Below are 26,438 nucleotides of genomic sequence, written 5' to 3'. Positions count from 1 at the left end.
CGGAATAATGGTAGTCGATTTCATACGCCACATGGCGGTAATCTCGTGAGCCAAATCCAAATATTTTAATAGTTTTTATTATTATTATTATCTCATATCTTTATTTTCTTATTTTTATATATAATATATTTTTATTATTATTACCTATTCAATTTTACTCATAAGTAATCATTGTAATTAAGCTATTATGGTTAATAATCTTAAAATTTAGTACTAATTAAGTTGTAAAATGTTATGGTTATTTTTGAAATTTAAATCGATTAGTAGTTAGAGTAGTTATCTCATCAGTTTACAAACGAACAAAAAACTTTGTGATTGTTTCTTATAAAATATAATAGTTCATTGATTTTAGATGACTAGTGTAGTACTTCACACACCTTACCGTTATCGGTAATTCTATTAGCTTTGGCTTCTGGGTATTAACTAAGATTATATACAAGCATTTCCGGTTCAATTACTCACTCGGTCGTGGTAAATGCCGCGGCGTGCGCCTGCGCCTTAACTTGCGTGATGTGTTGTACAATACAGTTATAATAACCCCACGTCACTGTTTAACACTACTGGCATTCAAGGGAAATAATCATAATCTATGACGTACATAAAACATGTAAACACAATTATAATAGTAATAAACTAGTAATTCTGTGAAGTACATGTACCCACACTGCTAAGGAAAATCCTCTTATTTGAAACTTTAACATCACTTTGAGTTATTAATTATAAATAAGATAACCAATTAAAACAAAATTAATTTATAAATAACTAAGGTAGTACAAACCACCTATAAACTTATTCCTCAATCAGTTGTAAGAACGGACATCTGTTGCAAACATTTTTCATCTAAACATCTTCTAAGAAACAAGATAATTAATCTAACAATTTACTCTTCGGATGTCCTGTCCTGACTCATTGCGTTGAATACTTAAATATTCACATATTTAATTATTGTTAAGTTATTAATTTACAACATGTACAAATTACAATTTTCATCAAAAATAAAATTGTACATTATTTCTTGTCAATGAGCATTAACGTGAGACAAAAAAATACGTTCTGGCTGACTAATGAACTAAGATATAAAAACTAATTCCATTAACTAATTAAGAATAAAACAGCAATTCATTTAACACTAATCACGACAATATCCTGTTTACTTTTTATAACTACTGTGTCATTTCCCTCTTGAAACACGCAGAAAAACTTATCACGTTACTTATTTTAAACTACGATGACAGCACTCTTGTAAACGTAAGTACTCATAGGTTTTTATATACTTTAACATCTCATTATTTAAGAACTAGCTGTTCCCGTGCGGCTTCATTCGCATGAAATTATGAATATTTTATTTTATTGTTAACATATGTCAAATTATCAATTTCAAATGTTAAAATGAGTGACACGCTGACAAACCATGGTAATCTTACTACCTTGATGTTGGCAGCTTGTAGCATATGGTTCCTTTCCCGCATGAGGCTTTTTTTTTCAATTTATTTATCCCCCAAGTTTAATAACGTAAGAATATATAGCCTAAAGCGTGTCGTAAGTGTAGATCTTTTTTATTAAAGAATGGGTTATTCAAAAATATGCTGTGATTGCTGACAACTTACGCCATAAAGTAGTGCGTGTTTACGCTTTATTATATTAGTATAGATATGGATAAGTTATGTTTTTATATTCGATTCTAAAATCTCCTGTAATTATGTGTGGATTTAACTCGTAATTCGACAGTGTCCAGTGTGACTAACATCTAATTTAAAAAATCTTCTGAACTAGTTTCGATGAAATGTGCGAGATTTTGCTTAAGTGTATTAGTAACATATAATATGGTTTCGCAACAAAAAAACTCCGTCGAATTTATTGTTAAAAGGAACATTTAGTATAGGTATAAAAGGGCGATTTCTTAAAGAATTTAGAAATCAGACCCGACACAGATATATTCTAGAGAAATCAGTTTTTTTGGAATATATAGTCACGATTAATTTACATATTTTAACTTAGAAATTCTACAGCTGTAAAAGGAAATTGTTTTATAGAAAAAGGTTTATAGATTTGGAATAACCAACGATATATTCGTGGAATTTAAATTAATTTCTGATCAGGAATTGACCAGTCATTCTTATTTGTACATTGGCTTTTTGAACTCTAACTTCAACATGTTATGAGTAATAATAAATGTGATGTAAATTCTTAAGAACACTTACTGTCACACGCAGACGCAAGTAGTTATAAAGAGGGTCCCTTAATCTACACTAATCGAATGTTAGTAACCATTATCGGCTGGTTGCGTACATTTTAATTATTGACGCCGCTAATGCCAGAAACTCCAAAAAGAATAAAATAACGTTAGTGCATGCGTTAATTTAATTAAAAACTGGTTATGTAATTTGTTCCGTTTACGTGAAGGTGCAAAAAGTATGATAATTTGGCATAATCACACGTTGCTGAGATATGTTAAAAGGTGGTTGCAAAAAGGTCGGATACGAGCTTTCTTAAGAGTTCTTCGCAATATAACATTTACAAGCAAGTAGGCACATATGTAGTTATATCATAATAGCCTTTTGTTCGCGACTTCGCCCGCGTCACTTTAAAAAATTGTAAAAATATAGCCTATGTAACTTAGTGATCATACTTCACGCTTCATACTAGCATACTAATATTATAAATGCGAAAGTTTAGATGGATGGATGGATGTTTGTTAGAGTATGTAGCGTAAACGGCTGGACGGATTTCGATGAAATTTGGAAGAGATGTAGAGGATAGGCTAAAAGAACACAGAGGCGGGTGAAAGCTAGTAGATTATAATATTGCAAGAATTTTTGAAATCGGTCCCATAGTTTTTCAGTTATGTCAATATGTACAAAAGTCCAAACATACAGAAATATAAAACTTTCCTCTTTATAATATAAATAGTAAAGATGTACTAACAACTCGTAATTAATTGTTTTCTATAACCGTCGCATTAATTTATCTAACACTTAACATATTTTCTTACGAAGCTTTTCCAATTTATGTTTTCTTTTTATGTTGTCGATCATAGATAATATTCTTTCAGTATTTTATTTTACTTACCGTTAAAATAATGTATGTAACTAATTGTACATTGTACTTTTTTAAATTATTAATCACCGTGTGAATAAACAAACATTTTGTTAACTTAAAAACTTTTCAAGTCTGTCGGAAATGACACATGTGAATTTTAAAACATGCGCAAATATTTGATAAGAAATAAAAGATTAATTCCCTACCTTATATTGTATTGCAGTGTTTTTATTTAATGTTAAAATGTAACAACTTACATTAAAATACATAATTTGTTTCGTGTCTTATTATTGGGGTATAGATTTTATGAAAGTGGACTCAGTAAAATTAATGTAAAAACATCACGGAAAATTACAAAAAATCCGGTTGACCTCATGAATACTTGATTTATTTTTTTTTCAACTGGACAATGAGTTACAAAACAAAGGTAATTAAATTTAAAAAGAAAAAACGATGGTGACATGTTGTTATTATAAAGGCAACGGAGCAAACTGAATTTCATAAACGTTACGTCCTCAAGCGATAAAAAATGACGTTACAAATTGTTGGCGAATTACTCACAAATAATTTATTTGGAGTTACATAATCTATGACATTTAGATATAGATTAACTTTAATAAATGCTTTTAAACTAATTACGTTACCGAGATTTTTGTATGTGTAGAAAGGAAGTGGATCTCACAAAATGTACGAGTTAATTATCAAATGTGAATCGACATCGCTGTACAGTGACGAACTTAGATGAACGAGGAAACTAGCAATAAAGCGGCAACACTCGCAATGAAACCGCATTGTTTTATTATTTGTTTACTAAATGTTGTGTATCTCAGCATAATTATAGTAAGCTGTAGCATTAGGAATGCGCCACACGGCCTGTTGCACCCACGTCACAGCCCCACGGCGCCCGCCGGAGATGCAAAGCTTATTGTCTCAACACAAGCAGACCAACGTGACTTGCCTAGTTAAGTATAGCGTGGGCATTTACATTACGTAAGAGCTTGTATAATTTATTAACGCGTTCCACTGCCAAGAAGGAAGGACCTTTTACAAACGGAGACAAAGTATTTTCATATCTCATTAGCCAATCATCTATGTTTACTAACGTCTAGTAACCGGTTGTAAATCCAACTTTACATCTCGCGAACATGTTGAAAACAAGTGCTAATTGCGATTTTATGGTTTGATGACTTTTGTTAATCATAATATAATCTTGTTGCTAAGCACAATTTAGTATCGAATGTCATAACACACTACACATACTTACTTTGATACTTCAAATTTATTACTGCATTTCTATGTAATTGTTAATCATTACCTGAATACCCTTATATTTTTTTTATCTTCTAGTATTATCCTTGATTGTTATAATTTATGAGCCTCTATTTTTTTTTGTTTGTATTAGCACACATAAAATATACAAGAGGTATGTTAATAATAGATGGTTCTAGACCAATTAAGTTTAAAAGAAACAAAATTGACTAAGGATCTAATGATCCTCAAAATTATTAGATACTAAGTACTACGACTAATTTAAAAATACAACCTAATTATAACATTTAACTGTTAAGATGTGTCGCGTCTGAATCTCGTATTGCACATGCCTTCTGATGTTACATGATCGCAATTACGGTAATTTGACTAAAAATTGAACAATATGAACTCGAGCCAAATTTAACCTGTTATAAGATATACATTAAGCTGTGTACTCACAAGTACAATCAAAATTTAATACATGATATAAAAATGTTACCCTAATATGTTAAAACAATAAACCAAACGACAAACTTGGTTATAGATACCGCTGTATTCGAATCCAAATAAGAAATAGTTATTTAAAAAAATATAAAAAAAAACTGTTTAACTAAATCACATAACCATTTACGCAGATTAAAAATCGTACAAAATGTAGTGTTAATTATTATACGAAAAAAATATTTATAGGACACTTAATAAGATCGACTTAAATTACTTAATTTCTTCTACACTAAACGTTTAAAAAGGAACAAGAAATGAAACTAAATCTATACAAGACAATATTTCGTTGATTACGTTACAAAACAATTACTTAAATAGATTTTTTTTACATCTTTCAAATCAGCGGATTACTAAATATTGCATTGTAGTCACTCAAAGCTTTGATTATTCGCTTGTGTGAACTCACCTTTATAACACAGTAGCAAAAAAAGTTAACAAGGCGAATTAGTTTTTATATGCTTACGTGTAATTTTTTTTGTACAAGATGAATTCAATTTCGACATCGCTACTTAATATATAAAAAAAAGAAGTAAACAGACCATATGTCGTCTTTCTACGAGTGGTTCAATGCGGACAACGATTTCTATTCATAATGCGCAAGAGCATATAGTTCGACAAACTTGATTGGTCGGAGTTGAAATTTAACAATAAAAATTAAAAAAATAAGTATAAAAAAATATAACCTATGTTACTCACAGATAAATAACCTTTCTAAAGGTGAAAGAATTTTTAAAATCGGCCCAGAAGTTTTTGAGCCTATTCATTACAATCAAACAAGTAAAATTCTCCTCTTTATAATATGATACATTAATACATATAATATATATAGTATGATAAGTATAGATTGACACCGGATACAGAGCGCTGAGTAGAAGCTCTTAGCTATATTGCACTTATTTTGGCTTCCACAATTTAGTTAATGTATTCATCGAACGCTTGTAATTTAGTTGTACTTTTCCGTTGGCCACACAAATTTGTCGAACTATAACTAACGTGACGGTATTGCGAAAGGCGACACCTTTTGACGTCAATGCCTCGCGCAGCTTTCTCTACTAATCTGAATGAGGTACACAATCCAAATTTCGTTTACTTATACAAATTTATTTTCATGCTCTTTCAAAACACTTAAAAGGTTTTTAAAGATATGTTTTACATGTATATTCAAATAAATCCATTCTAGTCAGAAAGAAAATGTTTAAATCTTTTAATTAAACGTGAAAAACGTAAAATTCAAATGAAAGTGGAATTTAAATTGAAGATTCGTGGCATAAATTACAACATCAATGTTATAAAATTAATTCTACGAGATTTCTTTAAATTTAATCTAAATTATTTCCTCAATTTAGTTGTATTTTTACACAGACACCTCTTTAGCCATGTTTTTATTTAATTGCTATATTTAATAGAATCTGAAACGACTTTAAAATAAAAAAGTTAAGTCTTCAGTGTGTTAAATTTTTAATGTTTTGCCATTACTTATAACGCACGTAGGTAACTATTGTTCTTAGAAAATTCTAATTTTATTCAGTAAAAATGTATCTTAATATTATAAAACCTGAAATAAAACGAATCAATTGACGTAAATCTACTGCCGCGAGGAAAAGAATAATCATCAAAATAAAACTATCACATAATTTTAAATCATAATACATGGTGTTAAAGTCGGTATTAATTGTTAAAATATTATTGTATTTCAAATTAGACCACTGTTTGACGTCAATAATTTTAACGACCTAATTAAAACAGGTTTACAGTTCTCTTTTCGACGGTAAAATAATAATACTTTTTTGAAGAAATAAAGGTCCCAACCGTATGTATATTGAATATATCAGAACTTTCTTACAAAAATCCTCAATACAGTTTGGCCATGAGCTATATTTTGAGATAAGCATAAAAAAGTACACTCGAAATTACAACCTCATCTATTTTTGAAGTCAAAAAGGAAACCTGTTGAGAATAAACATAGCAATCATAAAAAAGACTGTACAAAAAACAATTCTGAACTAAATCACAACTTTAATAATGTAGAGGAAAAATAAACCACATTTTTTTTTTCGCTATAATTCCATTTCATATTTGCCGGCGATAATTAAAAATGCTTGTATTAACCGTGGATGTCCACTACAGAGTATTTCATACATTTACATAACATCTCTCTCATACTCTGTAGAAAAAACAGAAATAGCAATATTTTTTGTATGAATATTTTGGCAGTGGAAACTGACTGTAAACTATATCGCTGAACATATTTACTAAGCGATAAACGCACGTTATCTCGAGTATTTTTCTTCCGCAATGTCAACGATACTATCGAGATTGTAGCATAATATTCATACTATTTTCTCTATTAATTAATGCAAATATTAAATACCATTTCCTCGTTAATTACATATAAAATGTAGATATAAAGGCTCTTATAAAACGATACTATAATTATAAATTATATTAAACAAAAATAGTAAATTAAGAAACTTCAATCTCGGAAGTGTTGACGTTTAAATTTTATATCTCTGAGACAAACTTGATTTTATATTATTCATTTATATTCAATCAATAGTGTGGCAACAATCGCCAATATAAATTATTTTTACACTTTATTGTTAAACCTTTTCAGTATCACTAATAATAAAACTAATGGGTATCCGTTTTAAAAATAACAACTCGTAATTTATTGCAAAGTCGGCATGGGTGGGCTCAGCTATTCGCAGTACTGGCCTGTGATTAAATGTAATGAGGCAATCAGTATTCACTATTGTCTCTGCTGATTCTCAATGATAGAATTGCGGTGCGATCGCCAAATCTATACTTATGAAGAGGAAAGATTTGTATTTTTGTATGTATTGTAACAACTCTGAAACTACTGGACTGATTTCAATAATTCTTTTACCATTAAAAAGCTACTTTATCGCTAGATAACATAAGCTATATTTTTAACTTCACGCAGGCGAAGTCGTAAGCAACAGCTAGTGTCTCATAAGCTTGCAAAATATATTTCCCATCAATGTTATGTTAATTTATTTCTTGTTACGATATTTGTCAACTATATTTACCCATCGCTAAATGATTGAATTAAATTAAATTAAAATTAAAAAAAAAATTAAAAACTTATTGCAATACTGAGAAATAAACTAGTAAGTTAATATACAAAAAGTAATAAAATCGACAAGAATGTTGACTACGGAAAACTAATTCTCATATATTTTTGTTCGATACTTGTTTAACATAAGTTAAAGGTTATATTAAAAAATATTAAATACTAAACCTTTTACCTAAAAGATTTTTAAACTACTTACATACTTTATCAATACACGAATTTGCCTAAATCTCTTTCTTTTAAATCCTTTATGTAACGAACAAAGAAAATTCTCATTCATAAAAAGGCAAACTGATTGTGAATGCAGGCCCCTAAACATAATTCATGTCAACAAAACAGGGACTCTTCTAGAACCCTATGGAAACATTTAAAAATTAAAATGAACAATCAGCACAGGTCGCTAGCATCGGACGAGTTTATCCTTTCTACGACATTTACGACATCCGAGCGATAAATCAGTGTCCAATCTAAGGAATTTCAATATTTTCTATGCATTATATTCAAGGGTAATGCGTAGGCAGTGTGATAATGAGTGTCGGGGCGGCGAGGTGCGCATAGTGCGCCGGGATACGTTGACCCGCGCGGCCCATGTGCCCGCTGCCGCTGCCAGCAGCCCACCGCAGTACCAACCATACCGTGTACCTCACAAACTTTTAGACCGGTCGCAGATAAAATGTAATAAATCAATAACACATCTAACACATCACATTATTACCATTAATTGAGTACATTATTGTAATTAATAATAATCGCAATGAGATGTGAAGCAATTGTTGAATTTAGTAAATTAAAAATACTGCCAGCAATAAAGACAATAAATTAAGCACAGTAAAAAAACAAGAGAGATGAGATAGTCTCAATTTGATGCCATTATAATTTCCGGCACGAATAAATACAAAAACTATGACGTATTGTATAAATTACATTAAAATACTAATTAAGAAATACTATTTCTTCATCGTAGATTAAGAAATCCTAGATAACACACGTTTTATACGTGAAACATAAATAGTAAACGTATGTCCCACGCACGTGAAAACGTGTTTGATTACACGATTTAAATACGATGTACGTAAATCAATCAGAATATTCAATCAGTTTTTTAATAATGTAAAATAATTATTGAAAGGCTTAAAAAAAAACCCTCTGTACATTTTTAAAGTGTGGAATAAAATCTACTAATTCTAAGTGTAAGTATGTGACTGAATGGCGGGCGACGGCGGGTGACTGCGGGTGGCGGCGGGCAGCGCCGGGCTCTCCGTGGAGCCCCCCGTCATCGTGTGAATCGCCGGATGACCGGTCCATGGCCGAGGTCGCGCTGAATATGCAGCGGCCGGCGCTTAAATATTAATGGGAAGCTTCTTAAAAACCTCCCGGGGGCAATCACAGCCGTAATGAAATGTAGATGATCCCTCGGGCCGGTGACCCGCGCGTCCTGCCGCCGCCGTCGACCACCGGCGGTCATACATTCGAATACGTCACGCACTAATCATATACAACAACTACGTCGGGATGGGATACCCATCTCAAAAGTGACAATCTTACGACAATGGATAAGATTTTCTTACCCCATTATATTGAAAAAATATTCAACACATTTTTACGATTATTGCAATTTTAATTTAAGAAGTTAATTTGAATTCATTTAAAATATATAGTTAAACCTATGAGAGACATGTGTTTATTATTTTCTAGTAAGCTTCTATCAAAAAAATATTGTTGAACGAAGATTATGGATATTCTTGATAATATAGTACGGTATAAAACCGTTACTTTTTATCCTTATAAGTAGGATTTTGCTTTGGCAAAAACCAACAGTACTGAAACAGCCAACAGCCAAAGCGTTCACACGTGGTTTACCTTTGGCTGTTAAAAAGTATTAGGGTTTAAAAAAAAGTTTTGTAAACTTCACAAACCAAAATAAAACTAGACAGTGGTTATAACTATCCCGATGAAGATAATTATTTATGGTAAACATGAAATTAAAAGATAAAATTGTTAAGCAGCATTATCTATGAATAAAATATTCCATCCTTAAAATTAACTCTTTGGTTAAGAATTATTCATGAATAAAAGCTAATAATTTTCCCTCTGCTAAGCAGAATAATTTTTCTCTTTGAATAAAATCTTCATAAATACAAAATCATCTCCGAATTATTCACTTACTACCTACGCCAAAATGCGTCAACGATTTTTAATTCAAATCATATTATTTGCAAAGCAAGTTGTACCCTTTGCATGAAAAATATTTGCGTCTCAACAAATTTCAAATGAGCTATTTACATAATGTCGTACATAAATGCAAACGCCGACATCTCTTCGACGTCCGAAGGCGCCTGCCATTAAACCTCGAAAAATTATACAAAATCCACTCATTATCATTGAAAAATGGAATCATTATCTTAAGTACCTCGAAAAAATACATTTTTTTAGGGATTTAAAATAACTACGACACTGTTTCTTTAAACAGTGATCCTAATGCGATTACAACCGACCCATCCCGAACCTTTTCAGTTCTGATAATTTTTTTTGTAATCCGACACTTTTTTGTCTCTCATGTTAAAATAGACAAGTTAAAAAGGAAGAGCACGAATAAAGTAAAGTAAATGATACGGGTCGGATTCATATAACAGCACAATTGAGGATATTTATAATGAAGCCAATTGTAATTGAAGCGGGCGGCAGACGCGAGTGGGCGCCACTGTCCGCCAACGACGCGCCTTATCATCATCATCATTGCCGAGATTGACTGCACTCCACGCCTACTGATAACCATACTACTTAACAATCTCATATAAAGTTGCACATACACGGACGATGCAAGAATTTAAAAAAAAACTGTAACGTTTAACGTACTCGTTAGGCTAGACAGTGGAGTAGTATAAACTTACTAAACTTACTAAACTTTTGTTTATTTTAGTATAGATAGAGGTAGACTTTTCATTTCTATATACCTTTTGAATTCCCTCTTGTAATCTAAAACAAATTCATCACTCGTCATGACGACTATATTGTGTTTACTGATAAAAGGGGATTTTATAATAAAAAGTAACAGCCGACAATCAATTAATAAAGGTAAATCTCATAATTGTTATCAAAAATCCCAGCAGCAACAGTCCGCGGCGCGCATGCTTTGCCGAGCACGCGCTGCGCTCATGCCGACGACGCACATTGCTTCATTTGACCGCCTGTCATACACAGTTAAGATTTAACCTATATTTAACCTCAATCACTTAACAATAAATCTTTTTCGCACGCCCTATTCTAATAGATATTATTTTTTTAAAATTTCGAAATAGCTGTGACGTGAAATTTTCAAAGATATCCAATTGCAATTCTGTTTCTATGCAGCCGCTATTGCTACGCAAATAGACTCGCCCGGCCAGTTGCTGAGTGGGTTTCCACTTGGAAGTTTGTTTAGGCACTAATAATTGTCACAAACTGTGTCCCTGTGGGGAATTATGAAATAATCAATTTGGTCATGTTTCTCTTTAAACTAAATTAAAATCACTTTATTTTTTAATTACTAATTACTCTGTTGAATTTATTTTTATCTTGAGTGCTTTTTATGAATGACGTAAAAAAGGAAAAACCCTATCTAGCGGGAAATTTGCTCGATTTTGATAACAAATGGTTAAAAACAGGAAATTTTACTGGGAAATTGTTATATTTTTATCTAAAAGTTGGACCAATTACACATTGGTTAAGAGCCTGTCCGACCAAATTGTAAATTGTCTGATAACAATCGAACGTGTAAAATATATTATGTAAATATCAGAATTTGTTACCTTATCTGACAGTGACGTCATTTTTAAGCTATCTGATCCTCTATCAACCTCTAAGCCTCTGTCAGCCAGTGGTGGGACAGGTCCTAAATATCGTAAACAGTAACTCGCAAGATAATACATAAAAAAATAGTGTGGTGCACCATGCATTATCGTCATACTGCACATATAAACACATGCTACATGAACAATGCACAGTCTAGGTAGTTTTGGTAGTGCTGAAGAGAGTGTTATTTTTCGAACTACTGCAACACACAAATTATAAAGATTACGAAACGATTAAAATATTATCGTCACAACATTCCTTTAAATTTTAATGAATGGGACTAATGCTGGGTTTCTGTAGATTCCACTGATTTCATAACTACCTAGGTACTGATTCGTGTTAGGTTTACCTATGTTCAACGGAGTAAAACTCGAGTACAACGTTCGTAAATGAATTGAATGAAATCAGCGAATCAAAAACACTAACAAATGGTCAAACGTAGATGGGTAGCCGGCCATGAATGTTTCTGTTTTCGTATATCATAAAAACTGCCCGAGGACTAACCACGAAAATTTCCCAGAAATTATTGGTAACGTCATCCTTACTTTACATCATAGGGGCGTTGTACAAATCTAATACAAACATTTCTGGCAAATTTTCGTACTAGGCCACCTCGTTTTTGTAATCTTGAACAACATTGCTTCGTAATAATTAACTCGACCGGACTTAACTGTTTACAGGAATTACATTTAACTGAGATAACTGCAAACAAACAGGAAAAGGTCTACCAGGTTAGCGTACAAGCTGACACGGCGGACAGTTAGTGTGTATTTTAAATTAAAATAAGTCAACTTTACAAGCCATTTTGCACAATTTCTTAAAATATAATCGTCTATAAAAAGAGAGGATATTTGAACGCTATGTATTCAATGGCCGAAATGTATATGAACCATATCCTAAATATTGATGCACTTTTTTACAGATTTATTACTATGTGATTTGAAATATTTTCGAAACATCGAGAAAATTCATTTAAATGTTATTTAAATGCGAACATTGGACTTCACAAAACTAAGAAAATTTATAAAACTTGATGTTAATTTCAATAAATTTTATTATTCGTTATAGGCCCCGATTGCGTTCATTGTTTTTCTTTCATTTTTCCTTATGAAATTACAATTCTGATATCCTTCGGGTAGGGGATTCGCGAAAGGGGCTGATATAAACAGATAGACGCAAACGAAGTCACCACATCAGGGTTCAATGATGCACCTTCTGAATAAAACATGGTGATGCGAGTGCATTTACCTCGGCCGTCTGCATTCTCAACGTGTTCCCAGCCCGGCGACTGACCGTTGCCCTTTGCCCTGTTCGGGTTCAGGGCGAGACGTGACGATGACGCCGACGTCACAGCCGCTATTGCCTCTGGACTTCTCTAGACTCTTCACGAATTGAATAGTAATATACACTCGAGTAGAAACAGTTAGGGTGTTCAGCATTTGGGGTACCGTTGAATCATTTCTACTGCGACTATTCGAACAATTAACTTTATGATAAATTGTCTTATGGATAGAAATAATTGCACATTTTAATATCTTTGTTTAAAGTAAAACAAAACGTAATTTTTAACACAATTGTAACTGCTTAATAACTGTAAAAAAACTTAATTCAAAATGTGTTGATGTATTCTTATTTCTTGTATCTTTCTATCACATAGATTATTTAAAACCTTCGGTAAGGAATATTCTAGAACAACTATCGATGAGGCAGTGAGGCAGCCCTATTCTCGACCTACCGCAATATCCGTTCCATGTAATGAAATCGATGTTTGAAAAGCGTTACGCGCTAACATGAATAGTACAATGACATTTCTTCATTTAAATACTCCGTACATTTGCAGTTAATGGTCTCTTTTAACCTTTAACCCCTGTTAATCCAACAGCAAGGATATAGAAATACATAGAATTCATCAACTTTTTAAGGAACTAAGTCACATGTTACAACAAACATAAGTTTTATTTTTTTAATTTAGACAATAATATTCAATTAACTTTTTGAATAAACATGACGGAGAGTATGTTAAGACAATGATTTTGTTATCGTGAACAATTTTTAATTATTTAATTTGTACATCGTTGCCAGTAAAACTTTCTGTAATGATAACATTTTATTGCTTCAGAAACTAATATTATCAAATTGAATGACGCAATTTTAATTTTAAATTTCAAAATTCTATAATCATCTTGACATTCTTATGTTAATTAATTGGTTTGTTACAAGATGTTCAAAGAGCAATTGTTTAATTAATATTAAAAGTTACTTTTCTACCGATTTAAATACTATACCATCTTAGGATATACTATTAAGCAATTAAATATCTATATCTATACTAATATAATAAAGCGTAAACACACACTACTTTCTTGCCTGAGATGTCAGCAATTATAGCATATTTTTGAATAATTCTTCATTTAATGAAAAGCCCTATACTTAAGTCACGCTTTAGGCTATATATTTTCATAGAGACCATAAGTTGCTACTAACACGAAGAAAGTAAGATTGCCAAGGTTTTTATGTCATGTCATTTTGACATTTGCTATTAATAATTTGACATATGTAAACAATAAAATAAAATTTTCATAATTTCATGCGGATGAAGTCGCACGGGAAAAGATAGTAATTTATAAGTTCTTTACACCCTTAAAGAGTGGGTACTTATTTAATTATTAGTCGTACACCTTAACTTTCTGCTAATATTGTTTCTTTTCTAGGCGCCTCTCTTCTACGCAGCGCCCTCGAAGAAGTTAAGTAAGTTTAATTTATTAAACTATTAACAATGGATAACTAATTAGTCAATTAATGGATTCGTCCCCGAACATTATAAATTGACCCACTTGGGATTTTGTAAGCGACACCTTCACCTGGGACAATTAAATACGCACATTACTAAGACTCATTAGTGATTAATACATTTTTTAATTAGCTGTCATTTCGCAATAACAAACTTGATTTACTTATTGTCTCATGGTTAGCATATCTGTTTGCCAAGACTTGTGTATAGGTTATGTTCTCAATTGTGTCAAAAAATATAATTTTCCAATAATTTTCCGATATAAAGTTGGTTCGTAGTAATAAAGGTGACTGAATGGAAACGTACAAAGTGTTTATAGTTACAGCTTATAATGTTATACTCCACCCCATATATGTACATACTTGTCTGTCGTAATTGTACCATAAATATCGATTACAACCTTAAACGCAAGGAGTTTTCTCAAATATTTTTTCCATAACCAACAATTGATTATGGAAAAAATCTTAGAAAAGTTACGGTGATAATTCATGACACAAAAGAATTGTTTACTAAAAAATTATTACACAATTAAAAATGTTAAATATATAAATATGTAAATTATTTATGCATATCAAAGTTAATCTACCATATACTACATACATTTATAACTACAAGTAATATATTAGATTTAAATTTATTTTCTATACTCTACTTTAATTCAAGCCATAAAAAGTATTGAAATCATATATTACAACCATAACCAGTGTCTGACGGAACTATAGAGTACATACAAATATGTACACACGTTAGAATGCTTCGATATCATGTTTGTGAGACGGATCACTTCCGGTTGTAAATCGAATGAATACAGTATAAAGGTACGTATTAAGAAAAGGCACGTGCCACTTAAGTACCGCGAAGCCTACGTGACTTGGAGCTGCTCTAATAGCATATTTAATCAACATCTGTAATAATCGTAATTAGCCTACTAATTCCGACTATTAATTGGCATCGTTTCGAATTAATTTTACCTTTAATGGTTTTGTGATGAATTCATGATAAACTGTTTATAGGTATATACGCATCTTGTGCTGATTTCACAACCATATACGTTGTATTATGTAGCACATACAGGTAAAGAAAATTTAAGCTATACATAATTGTATAAACAAAACATTATTAGTATTAATTTTTTGTGCATAAGGTTTTAAATAAATAAATAAAAAAATGTAAACATGTTTTCTTCATAAAATTGCTAGGGTTTTCTGAAGAAGACGATGAGATTAATTGATACCCTAAAAATCTCAAAGTAAAATAAAAATATTATCCATGAATAGTAAGAATTTAAACTTTAACTTTTGTTCATCAATAAGGTGATAGTAGAGCGATGTAATTATTAACGTGACCCTAAGCACATTTTAGTTTATATATAGAATATTTTGGTTTTCTTTCCATAAGTAGGCAGTTTGTAACTTGTTCCGTTTGACGTATGGAATCCATTACTGCCGAGTCAAGGACTTTAGACTTATAACATGGCAACATAATAAAAATCTGTCGAAGGTAACAATTTGGTTAATAAATTATACTAATCTTACGACGTAATAATTTTTGAATCCATATCTTTACTCTGCAAACTTTTACATTTGAAAGAACAGGGGGTTATTTTTAAATTTACGATTTCGCTCGAAAACTCATATTTCTACAACTAAATCTAGTCTATAGCTACATATTGCAATTCATTAATGTTAAGAATAAGCTAAAGAAGTAAGAACCTTAGGTAATCATTTATTTCATATATATTACAATTTTTTATCGCTTGGTTTAAATCGCTCTTCAGTTAATGTTTTCAGCGCCTGGCGGAATGTGAGTAGCTAATATGCGCCGTAGGAATTTCAGGACGATGCTGTCACAAAATACACAGACAAATCTTTACAGAGTTTTAAGGTGACATTTTTTCTATACAAAGGTGAGCAAGTAGTCTTTATAAATAGTTTCATTATATTCTTTTTGTTAAAAAAAGAAAAACTCGGTACTTAATGGAAGCGATTGGAGAGAGGCAAAAGAGACAAGGAAGCATTTGAGAGGGATCTTAAGGTTTTCGTAAGTGAAATTAATCCGAATTTTGCTTTAGCTACTTTAATGTGACGTCATTCATTAATATATCAAGGTGTTTCAGGGGATGTAGTGTTCGGTAACTATGAAAAAAATGTTTTTTAATAACTTAAGAATTCTTTTGTATCTTATACTCGGCGTACTATAATTTAAAATTATTATAAAAAAGCATTAGTTTGTTGACAATGGGGAAATTCCGAATTAATGTCAATAAAAATACAACTGTTTTATTCATTAAGTATCTAATGAATTGAATTAGTATTTAAAATATCAAATCCAAAAGTGTTTGTATGCAAGAAGCAGAGGCATGCGGTACGCGAGGCGCGCTGCCGGGCGCGCATTGCGCGTGCTGTGCGCGTCGCGGTGGCCTGCGGGCACGATCACGTGATCATTGACGTCAATACTGACCTCTGCGGCACCCGCCACCCGCGACCCGCCACCCGCCAGCCACATACCGCCTGCCTTCTGCTTATCGGACCCAAAATACCCTACACATACTATATGCGAACCAATGCCTTAGCGGCTTGACGTGCACATCCACCACAAGACCACAAATTAAGTCATCCGTATACTACAAGGTCTTCCACACTACATATTTATATTATGTACTAACTTATTGTGCCGTATAACTTAAACTTATTGGTAAATTGAGTGTTGGATTAAAATAATTTATTCGGAAAATCCACAGTGACCGTGACCAAGATGACATTAGTAAATTCTTACTTGGGCAATGTATGTATTTTTAAATGCAATTTCGATGCATAAAGTAAAGTGTAACTTTGTTTAATAGTAGTAGTAGTAGTAGCTAGTAATATAATAAACTAAAATTATAAATGCGAAAGTTTAGAACGACGGATGGATGTTTGTTCTACGTAACATATGAATGATATACTCGTATGTAACATAATGAATCTCGGTAAGATGCAGGACACAGCCTGGGAAAACACATAGGCTTCTAATAAACATTTTGTTTTAATTCCGTGGGGACAGATAGAGGATATCGGGTAGTATAATAATATTTCAGACATAGATTATTTTAAATAACTAAGTTTGAATTAAATAAGGTTAACAATTTTCGCACCTCGATTTAAAAGGAGGAGATTACAGTAAGTCAAACATCAAGATCATCGGAATAAAAAAGAAGTGTAAGGGCCTGTCCCACGAAATTGTAAAGTGTCTGATAACAATCCAATGGGTAAAATATGTGATGGAAATATTGTTTGTTACCTTATCTGACATAAGCGTCATTTTTAAGCTATCATAGCCTCTATAGCCAGTGGTGGGACAGACCCTGAATCCTTCCCATCGTTCCTCTGAATTGTGAGCCTGTGTTGTGCGCGGCGAGGTAAGCTCAGGCAGTCTTTAATTTAACTTTAAAATTCTTGATGACGTATATTACAGTTTTATCAGATTGATCGATTAGTTGTACTTTTACTTTAAAACTTGAAACTCGATGTACTATTTAAAGTATGAACTCTTTCTAAACTATTATTAAAATCTTGTACAAGGCAATATTTTAGTTATAACCAATTTAAATATATTATTTAATATACATCCGCTTCCAAGTATTAAATATCACACATTGTATTTTATTTTCTAATAATTACGATGTAATGATAAATAAAAACTATGATGCTGGTTGTGCAATTTTTAAATACGAATATGACTGTGTTACGCGCGTTTTATCAATGTTTCAAGCAAAAAAAAAAAAAAAACATATCGACGAATTGAGTACCTCCTTCTTTTGGGAAGCCGGTCAAAAATGAATAGATGTGACATTGAACAGTTACTTAATTATTTTGTATTTCAGTTAAACCCGGTTATAAAAGACCTCGAAACCACTATTTCTTATAACAATGTGTTAAATCGCTTGTAAATACAAACTACAAATATACGTTTTAGAAGAGAGATTGATTAATCTCAATCTGAGCAGAACTGGTGGAACTGGTCGGTCGCGTGTATTTAATACAGATGTTATTATTAAATTATTCACAGGATGCACAAATCCTCGTATGAGATAACATCAGAGTTGGATTGTAATCTTGTTCATTTATCTATCGTGCTGTGAGTCATACGTAACACAATTACATTTGTATTTTGCTGCTTCCTTAATAGTTTACAGATGTTTATCGCGTAATGAAATCTGCTCCGTCTCGATATAACAATAGATTTAATCTTGTTCAATTTTGCAACATTATATGAAACAAGTTGTTGAACACTATTTTTATAAGAGAAGAGAGCAAATGAGCAACGGGAACACCGAAGTGAGAACAACTCAACAACTCAACACACCGAATTCGAGGCCCATGTACATACGCAACCATAGGACCTAGAATGCGTTCGGCATTTAAGATACAATAAATCTATACTAATATTTTAGTAATATAAAGGATTAGAAGAAAGAACATTAGCTTAATTCCATTATTCGTAATTATTTCTTATTCTTTGTCATAAGTTGTCGCATCATGTTCGCATTTCGTATATCCGCGGGCGAATAAGTGTGAACATTGCGACATTGAAATTGTTTGAAATCACAAAAAAATAATTCGGCGCAAACAAGAACAGAGTTTAACATGTTGTGACATAACGAGACATTGGCCATGATCAGTGACATAATACGCTTACGTAAGTATTATGTTATGTTTACCATTTCCTTCACGTGTCTGGTTTTCCTACATAAATCAGCATTCAAAGATATTTAAAGGCACTTTGCGAACACTATGGGTCACACTGAACAAAAAAGTTGTTGAAGACATTTATGATATAGCAGCGTCTATTCGGCTTCGCTTACTTTATATTTACTGTAATACTTAAAATACTGCACCTTTTTTAAGGACTGTGATAAACAAGTGGCCACAGGACATCGTGAAATTGTGACACCACACAAGCTCTGTTAAAAATAATATCAAAAGTAAAAATGGTTAATAGATCATGCGAATAGTTTAATTAAAAATGTGATTTACCTGCAAGCACTACCTTTCGGATAAAAAAAGAAATATCAAAATCGGTCCACTAGCGGCGGAGTTATACCGTAACACACATAAAAATAAAAAAAAACATACAGACGAATTGAGTACCTCCTTCTTTTGGGAAGTCGGTCAAAAATAAAAAATATGTCTTTTAAAACTGAAGGGCACAAAATCTTTACTGGCGTCCAAAGAACGTCTGACTCAATGTGTCAAAATATGAACACAAACAGACATATAAGCATGGTTTTATATTAAGAAATGTATTTATGTGTCTTGTTCAAATCAATTGTTAATATAATACATATGTACTTTTTATTCATCCGCTCAAGTTCAAATGTACATTTTTTCAAACTTGTATAGCGAATGACACTTGATGTTAATATATTTTTTTATTACTATCTTTTTATATTCCTTCCTAAAAACTGAACTTTAAATATAAGTAAGTTACATAAAATCTGTCTATCATGCTTATCATTATTTTCAAATTCAAAAGCGATATTTCCTTCACTTTAATTTATCTATTCTTCTATACTTCTATACTATTATAATAAAGCGTAAACACACACTTCTTTGTTGCCTAAGATGTGAGCAATTACAGCATATTTTTGAATAAATCTTTTTATAATAAAAAGCCCTACACTTACGTCACGCTTTAGGCTATATATTTTTACGCCATTAAACTTAGGGGGTAAATATTTTGGATAAAAACCCTAATGAGGGACAGAGACCATAAATTGCTGCCAATATTAGGGAAGCAAGGTTGCCATGGTTTGTCATCATGTCATGTCATTTTGACATTTGTGATTGATAATTTGACAACTGTTAAAATTAAATTATTTTTTCATAATTTTATGCGGATGAAGTCGCACGGGAACAGCTAGTATAAAATAAAGATAATTGGTTAAATAGTTTTAGATTTCTACCGATAATAACTAATAATTCAATTTTTTTTATCTCTATCAGACCCTAATATCAACTTTTTTATTGTCCTTTCTTTCCTTTTGAATCGAAGTTCCAAACACCTTGAATTCTCTTTTTAAAATATCGCAATTTAAGTAACAAGCTTCTAAATCATGAATGCCCATATTGAAACAGGAAACGAACAATTTTAAAAAAATTGATGAAATCTAAAAATGCTTTAACGTAAGCTTTAACATGAAATATGTAGAACGAGAGGATAGACAGGTCACGTGTCAAGTGATAGCGACTACAAATTGGCCAAATCAATAGTAAATACACGTGACTCGGAAAACTACTGACTATTAATGCGTCTGCCGACATTTCGTTTTCTTTTTCTCCGGCTACGTTCTTTGGAAATTATAATCAGTTTCATTTTAGTTTTTGTTTTCTTCGAATATACTAGAAAACATACAATAATAATGAATACGCCACATTATACGCTTATTTTAATTGCGAACAAGCGAATGAAGAATGTAAAATAACTAATCTTTTATTTTGATATACATTACATTATTGTTGTTTATTGTACGTCATGTGAGATTGTTTGTGTTTGTCATACGATCGAGAAATATATTAAGATATAGATTCTCTAATTGATTCACTCTTCTACAGGAAATCAAAATGTTATTATTTAAAAAGAAAAGAAGGGGAGGGAAATTGGATTTGACAATGAAGGAGACGTATATGAAGGGGAAATATCCTCTTTATGGGCGTCTTCTCCTCCGTTGTCTAAGGTCGGCGAGGCAACTGCAATTGCGGATACCTATGAGCAGTCGCTTCGACTTTTCAGCGAATTCAGGTGACCGCTCGCTCGTATGCCATCGTATGATAAAAGAATAATTGGTCCAATCGATTTGATCCTTTGAACATCGGTTGGCGTCCCCCATAGTACAGCTAGTGATTGCTCTGCGGGTTTCTTAACGACAGATGAAACTGCCAATTTGATAGCAATCTGTTTCTTTAGAAATATTAACCACAGCTTTGGCTAACTCTTTTACCAAAGCACACATAAGCGGGTAATACATATATGGTACTAAGAATAGGTAAACAAAGTTATATGCAAAAATCTAGGTTTATTCCAGAATGGATTGAATTAAAATAGGAAGGTCACAAGACAAAAGTCCTTTAGTTAACCTGAACGGTGGGTCGCACGTGACATTGAGTCTACTATGCCAACTAGGTCTTTCTATGGTCTGAATTAATTTTATTATTACACAATAATGTATGTGAATTTTAATATATTTATACAAGCTACTAATGATATTATAATTTGAGTACCAGTTAAATTAAAAAATATATATAAAGATAAAGATACCATTATATTTCCAATTGAAAAAAAAAAAACGGCGAGAAAAGTTGAGGTATTTCTCTATAAAGATTCAGTAAATTAAGAAAATACACGTCAAAGGTGGTAAATTAAATGCACATTGCTTTAAAATGTTTAATTTTTATGAGTTCGTTGAATAATAAAGCCTACACGTGAGCCGCGGTAATGTCAAAGGACTTCAGCTATAATATCGCTGCGAAACACCGATCAATATGAAACACGACAGTATAAAAGACTTAACCTATTAAAGCAAGAATTATTAGAAATATTTTGAATAAATATTCAACTTGATGTTAACAATGGCTCCGAATTTTTAACAACGCATCGGTTTTTAGTTAATTTCATTATCTTCCGAAGCAAAAATCTTTCTCTTTTTGACCGACTTCTTCCTGTATACCCATACGTACCAGAGTATTTTCACAATCTGATAAATATATAAAACTCGTAAACACGAGTTCATACAAAAAAAAATATCGATATAAGATGAAAATAGTTAATTTTATCTATTTTTTGAGACTTTACTAATTTCTCTTTACCAAATAGGGGATCAAATTTCCAATATAGTATTAAAGCCATGGTCGATTTTAGATTTAAAAATGATTCCTTATACCATTATGTTTTTTTAAAAAACATACAGACAAATTGAGTACCTCTTTCTTTGGGAAGTCGGTCAAAAATCAAAATAAAACATTAAGATTGTAACTACTTATTAACTGATTATATAAAATAATTACAGTCACGTGCAGCATCTATCGCTGAAAGCGCCTTCAATGTGGTGCATACATTTGAGTAGAAACGACCTCTTGACCGGACGTCACGCCATTACAACATATTCCTATTCTATTGAATTTTGCACCATTTGAAACAATTTAAAATAAATGAGTCGGCATTAATTTCTAATCATTTTAATAAATTGACATCAGCTTACCGATGGTAGAATAAAAGACTTATAGAAATATAGTTACATATGAAATTGACTCCTTAAAAGATTTTTAAAATCGGCATATCGTTAATTTACGCCTATGAAAAAATCTAAATCTAAACATAAAAAACAAACTAAAACTATGGTTGCAGTATGAATAATTTCTGTTAAAGCTTTTTCGAGATATTCAAATAAATATGATATAACTATAATAATTAGCAAACTTTAAAACCCTCTGATGTCTAAACGAAGCAACTTGGGTCAAATCGTTATATTTTCGACCAAGTAATCTGTGGTATGCCATTGTACACGTCTTTGCAGAACATTTTGACCAATAAATTAGACACGAAATTGTAACCACAACGTTTCCTCTTCCAAATCTACTAGGATCATAACAAACAATATATTAAAACAGTCACTTTAAGTAAAATCTTCAAGAAGTTTTGATTAACCTTTTTCACTAATCAATTAATTCAAATGTCCGATCTATCGAATAAGTGTGCGGCTCCACGTTTTCCAATGTCCTTTTAATCTAGTCACATGTTTAGTTAAAACTACCTACGCGTGTACGACTGACACCTCGGTCACGTGTACCTCATCGCCCGAACAGATGCAAATAAGAGCAAGCAAAAGTATTCAAATCACTCTCCTATTAGCCGACCTGAACTGACTAAATAGAACATTTATATATACACTGTCACTATCGCTAATCATTCTGTATTATTTGAATTTTTGATTCTTTTATTGGAGAAGATAAAACGTGATTGAATTTCAGCAGTTTTGTGATTTGAATTTGTTAAAGACGCCTCGGAATTGAATTATGGTTTATGGTTCTTAGGATAATCTTGTGCAGCCAGTTACCTAATTGATGATGGGTTTAAATTTCACAAAAATGTCACAATAGCTAGATTAAAGGAAACCATCGCGTTTTTAACAATGATGAAGAAATTAAACATCGCTAGTATTTCATCGAATTTTCCAAAGGATCAACCTGTCAGGTTCAAAAATCTGATTCATCACCTTTAACTGAAAACGTATAGCATTCATTATTTAAATTCACAGGCAGTAAAAGATGTTAACAGAATTCACTATAAATTTCTAATCGCAGAATATGGTAAAGGAAGTAGAGAGTATAAATTCATTACCAATTCTATCGAGCTTATCAAAATCAACTTAAGTGCGCATAAAAGAAGTATAATTTATTACGTGGTCACGTGCGAACCTAAGCTTTGTATAGAAGATATGTAGCTGAAATAACTGAGAAAACGTGAGAGACATTCACCGGTCGTTCCTGGTCATTCCCGGTCGTTCCCGGTCAGTCACCGCCGCCGGCCTCTTGTGTAAGCTTGAGCGTTTCCGGATTATTCTTATGAAAAAACTTGATTCGGTAACATTGAAAATATAATCAATTCTTACTACATACACTCTTACAAAATACACGTGGAAAATGTCGGCATTTTAAAATCGCTGCGAAATGTATGTATTCCTTTGATTTGGTTTTTGTGATTTGGTTCTTAGATTGCAACATACATATGTTTTACTTTTTTTCAATGTTCATAGTTAGAAAAGGAGATTTTAGCAATACAATATTGTGAAATTTTAAACTTTTGATGTTTATAATATATGTTAACTGTGGCATTGTAAAGTTTCCGGGTTCAGCTAGCATCGATTGAATAGTATGTACGTGTTCCATCATAATTATCTACATCTCCCTGTGCCATAAGATGAATTAATTGTTAACACATTAAACTACCTTTGTTCATTTACAACTCTATTCTTAAAAAACACGTCATAAGATAAGTTTCTTATATTATAACGTAACATAACTTCTAGTCATTTATGTCATTTCAAAATGTTAGCGTGGTATGGACATATATTCAAGAGGAGGATGAGGACATAAACATATTAAGACTGAATATGGATGTCTACAAAGGTAAAGGAACAAAGTATGGATTGTATCAAAGAGGATATGCTTAAGAAGAGAGTGGATTCAGATATACCGGCTGATAGAAATATATGAAAGAGCAGCACATACTGTGCCATCCCTCCGTAGGTACAAGTTAATGATGATGTTATTTAAAGTCTACTTTCCTCGAGTACGTTTTGTCACAACAAAAAGCATTCAGCGACAGTATTCAAATATGGGAAATATATTTTTAAAAACGTAAACTTTTTTTTATTTTTGCCTTGTTCTTTACACGAACGAAAAAGTGCACCTGCACTTTTACAAAAAAAGAAACAATGTATCAAGTTGTTATTTTTCGAAAATATAATCAAAAAACTATATCAATGATTAGTGACAGTTAAGCCTTGAGTCAAAATAAACGATTTAAGAAATGAAGATATTGTAAAACTCGCTCACCTTAACCTTTGCAGCTGGTTTATTTTTACGGAGAACATTTATGCCGTTCCGAAACTGAAACAAGAAGATCATCAATGAAATATGACAAAGCAAAAGAATCCCCGATGAACAATGCATTCATATGACTATTGTCTCGCACTTTCCCTTACGTTTTACATCACAATACAAACATAGCACATTGTTGTTAGAAAACAGTAAACAATATTATTTTCTTTGACGAACAAGAACATATTGTAGACGAATTCATATCTTTCTAAAAAAAATTGTTAACGAATATGTTTGACTACATATATGATAGAGTTGTATCGTTCAATAATTGCACAGTTTCTTTTATTTATAATATTATTATAGCTGCGCATGGATAACTTGACAAAGTTTTCTCTCATTATATGCTATGCAGTAATATATGCCCGTAAATCCTCTTTTACAATCTCAGTCTATTGAGGTTATAATTAAATTGAGATTATATTATTGTGTTAATACTTACAGCACAATTAAAACAACCGAACAGCGAGGGTGAAGGAGGTGCTTGTGTGGGTGTGCCGAGATAACTTCGTAGGTCGTTGTCGCAGACAACAGCGGCACCGTTGTTCACCTGGCAATTATTATTGTATTCAAATCCATCTTAAAGCGTTTATATAATGGAGAATTAAAATAAATATGTCATTCACATTTAATCTAACTTTACATCAAAGTCGCAAACAATAAACAACGACGACAAACTTTATTCTTATTTATTAGTGTTAACAACATCTCATGCAACGAGTTCAATTGATTTTTTTAATCCGTTATCAAATACAACACAATAGGAACTACGAGTACGCTAGCGAGTTTTTTTATCTGTTACAAAAAACGGCAAGCTTGAGTACGGCTGCTATAAGTCCTCGTCATGTGTATCAGTAATATAAACAAATACGCTTCTTAAATTATTCACATCTTGCGCATTAACAATTATTCACACGGATGGTATTTCCTAGACAAACAATTCCCTTGTATTTTCTTACATCAAAACAATAATTCTCGTACCTTTTTATTGCATTGTTATACTGGTATAAAATGTTGATATATATATTCATTGACATTGTTATATTTATTTAACCCAAAATTACTTTAAAACAGTTTAGAATCACAACTTTAATAAAAGCTCCGCCTTGTTTCTACTTGTATTCTCAATAATGACTATAAGCTTGTTAACAATGTGCTACACACGTGCAAGATCGACTTTAAGGAGGTAACACACACTATAAAAACTTTTTAATAAAAAAACAAAACCGACTTCCAAACAAAATACACTAAAAACAAAACAAAATATTCTCAAAAAAACAGTACACTAAAA

The 26,438-nt window shown here is 31.8% G+C and overlaps 1 protein-coding gene across 1 annotated transcript in view; it reads right to left on the bottom strand.

Annotated features, from left to right (window-relative positions):
* The window catches only part of LOC106109330 (inositol-trisphosphate 3-kinase A), a 57,610-nt gene that overhangs the window by 28,299 nt on the left and 2,873 nt on the right, over positions 1-26,438 (bottom strand). The window contains exons 2-3 of the mRNA XM_013290784.1: positions 25,590-25,697; positions 25,103-25,156 (exon numbers count right to left, since the gene is read on the bottom strand). Coding sequence (XP_013146238.1) covers positions 25,103-25,156; positions 25,590-25,697 — 162 coding nt within the window. The remainder of the gene's footprint in view (positions 1-25,102; positions 25,157-25,589; positions 25,698-26,438) is intronic.

Source organism: Papilio polytes, unplaced genomic scaffold, assembly GCF_000836215.1.
Source record: "Papilio polytes unplaced genomic scaffold, Ppol_1.0 DF821289.1, whole genome shotgun sequence".
In the NCBI taxonomy this organism is placed as follows: Eukaryota; Metazoa; Arthropoda; class Insecta; order Lepidoptera; family Papilionidae; genus Papilio; species Papilio polytes.
Note: the sequence above shows the minus strand (reverse complement) of the source record. Positions and strands in the feature narration are given on the sequence as shown.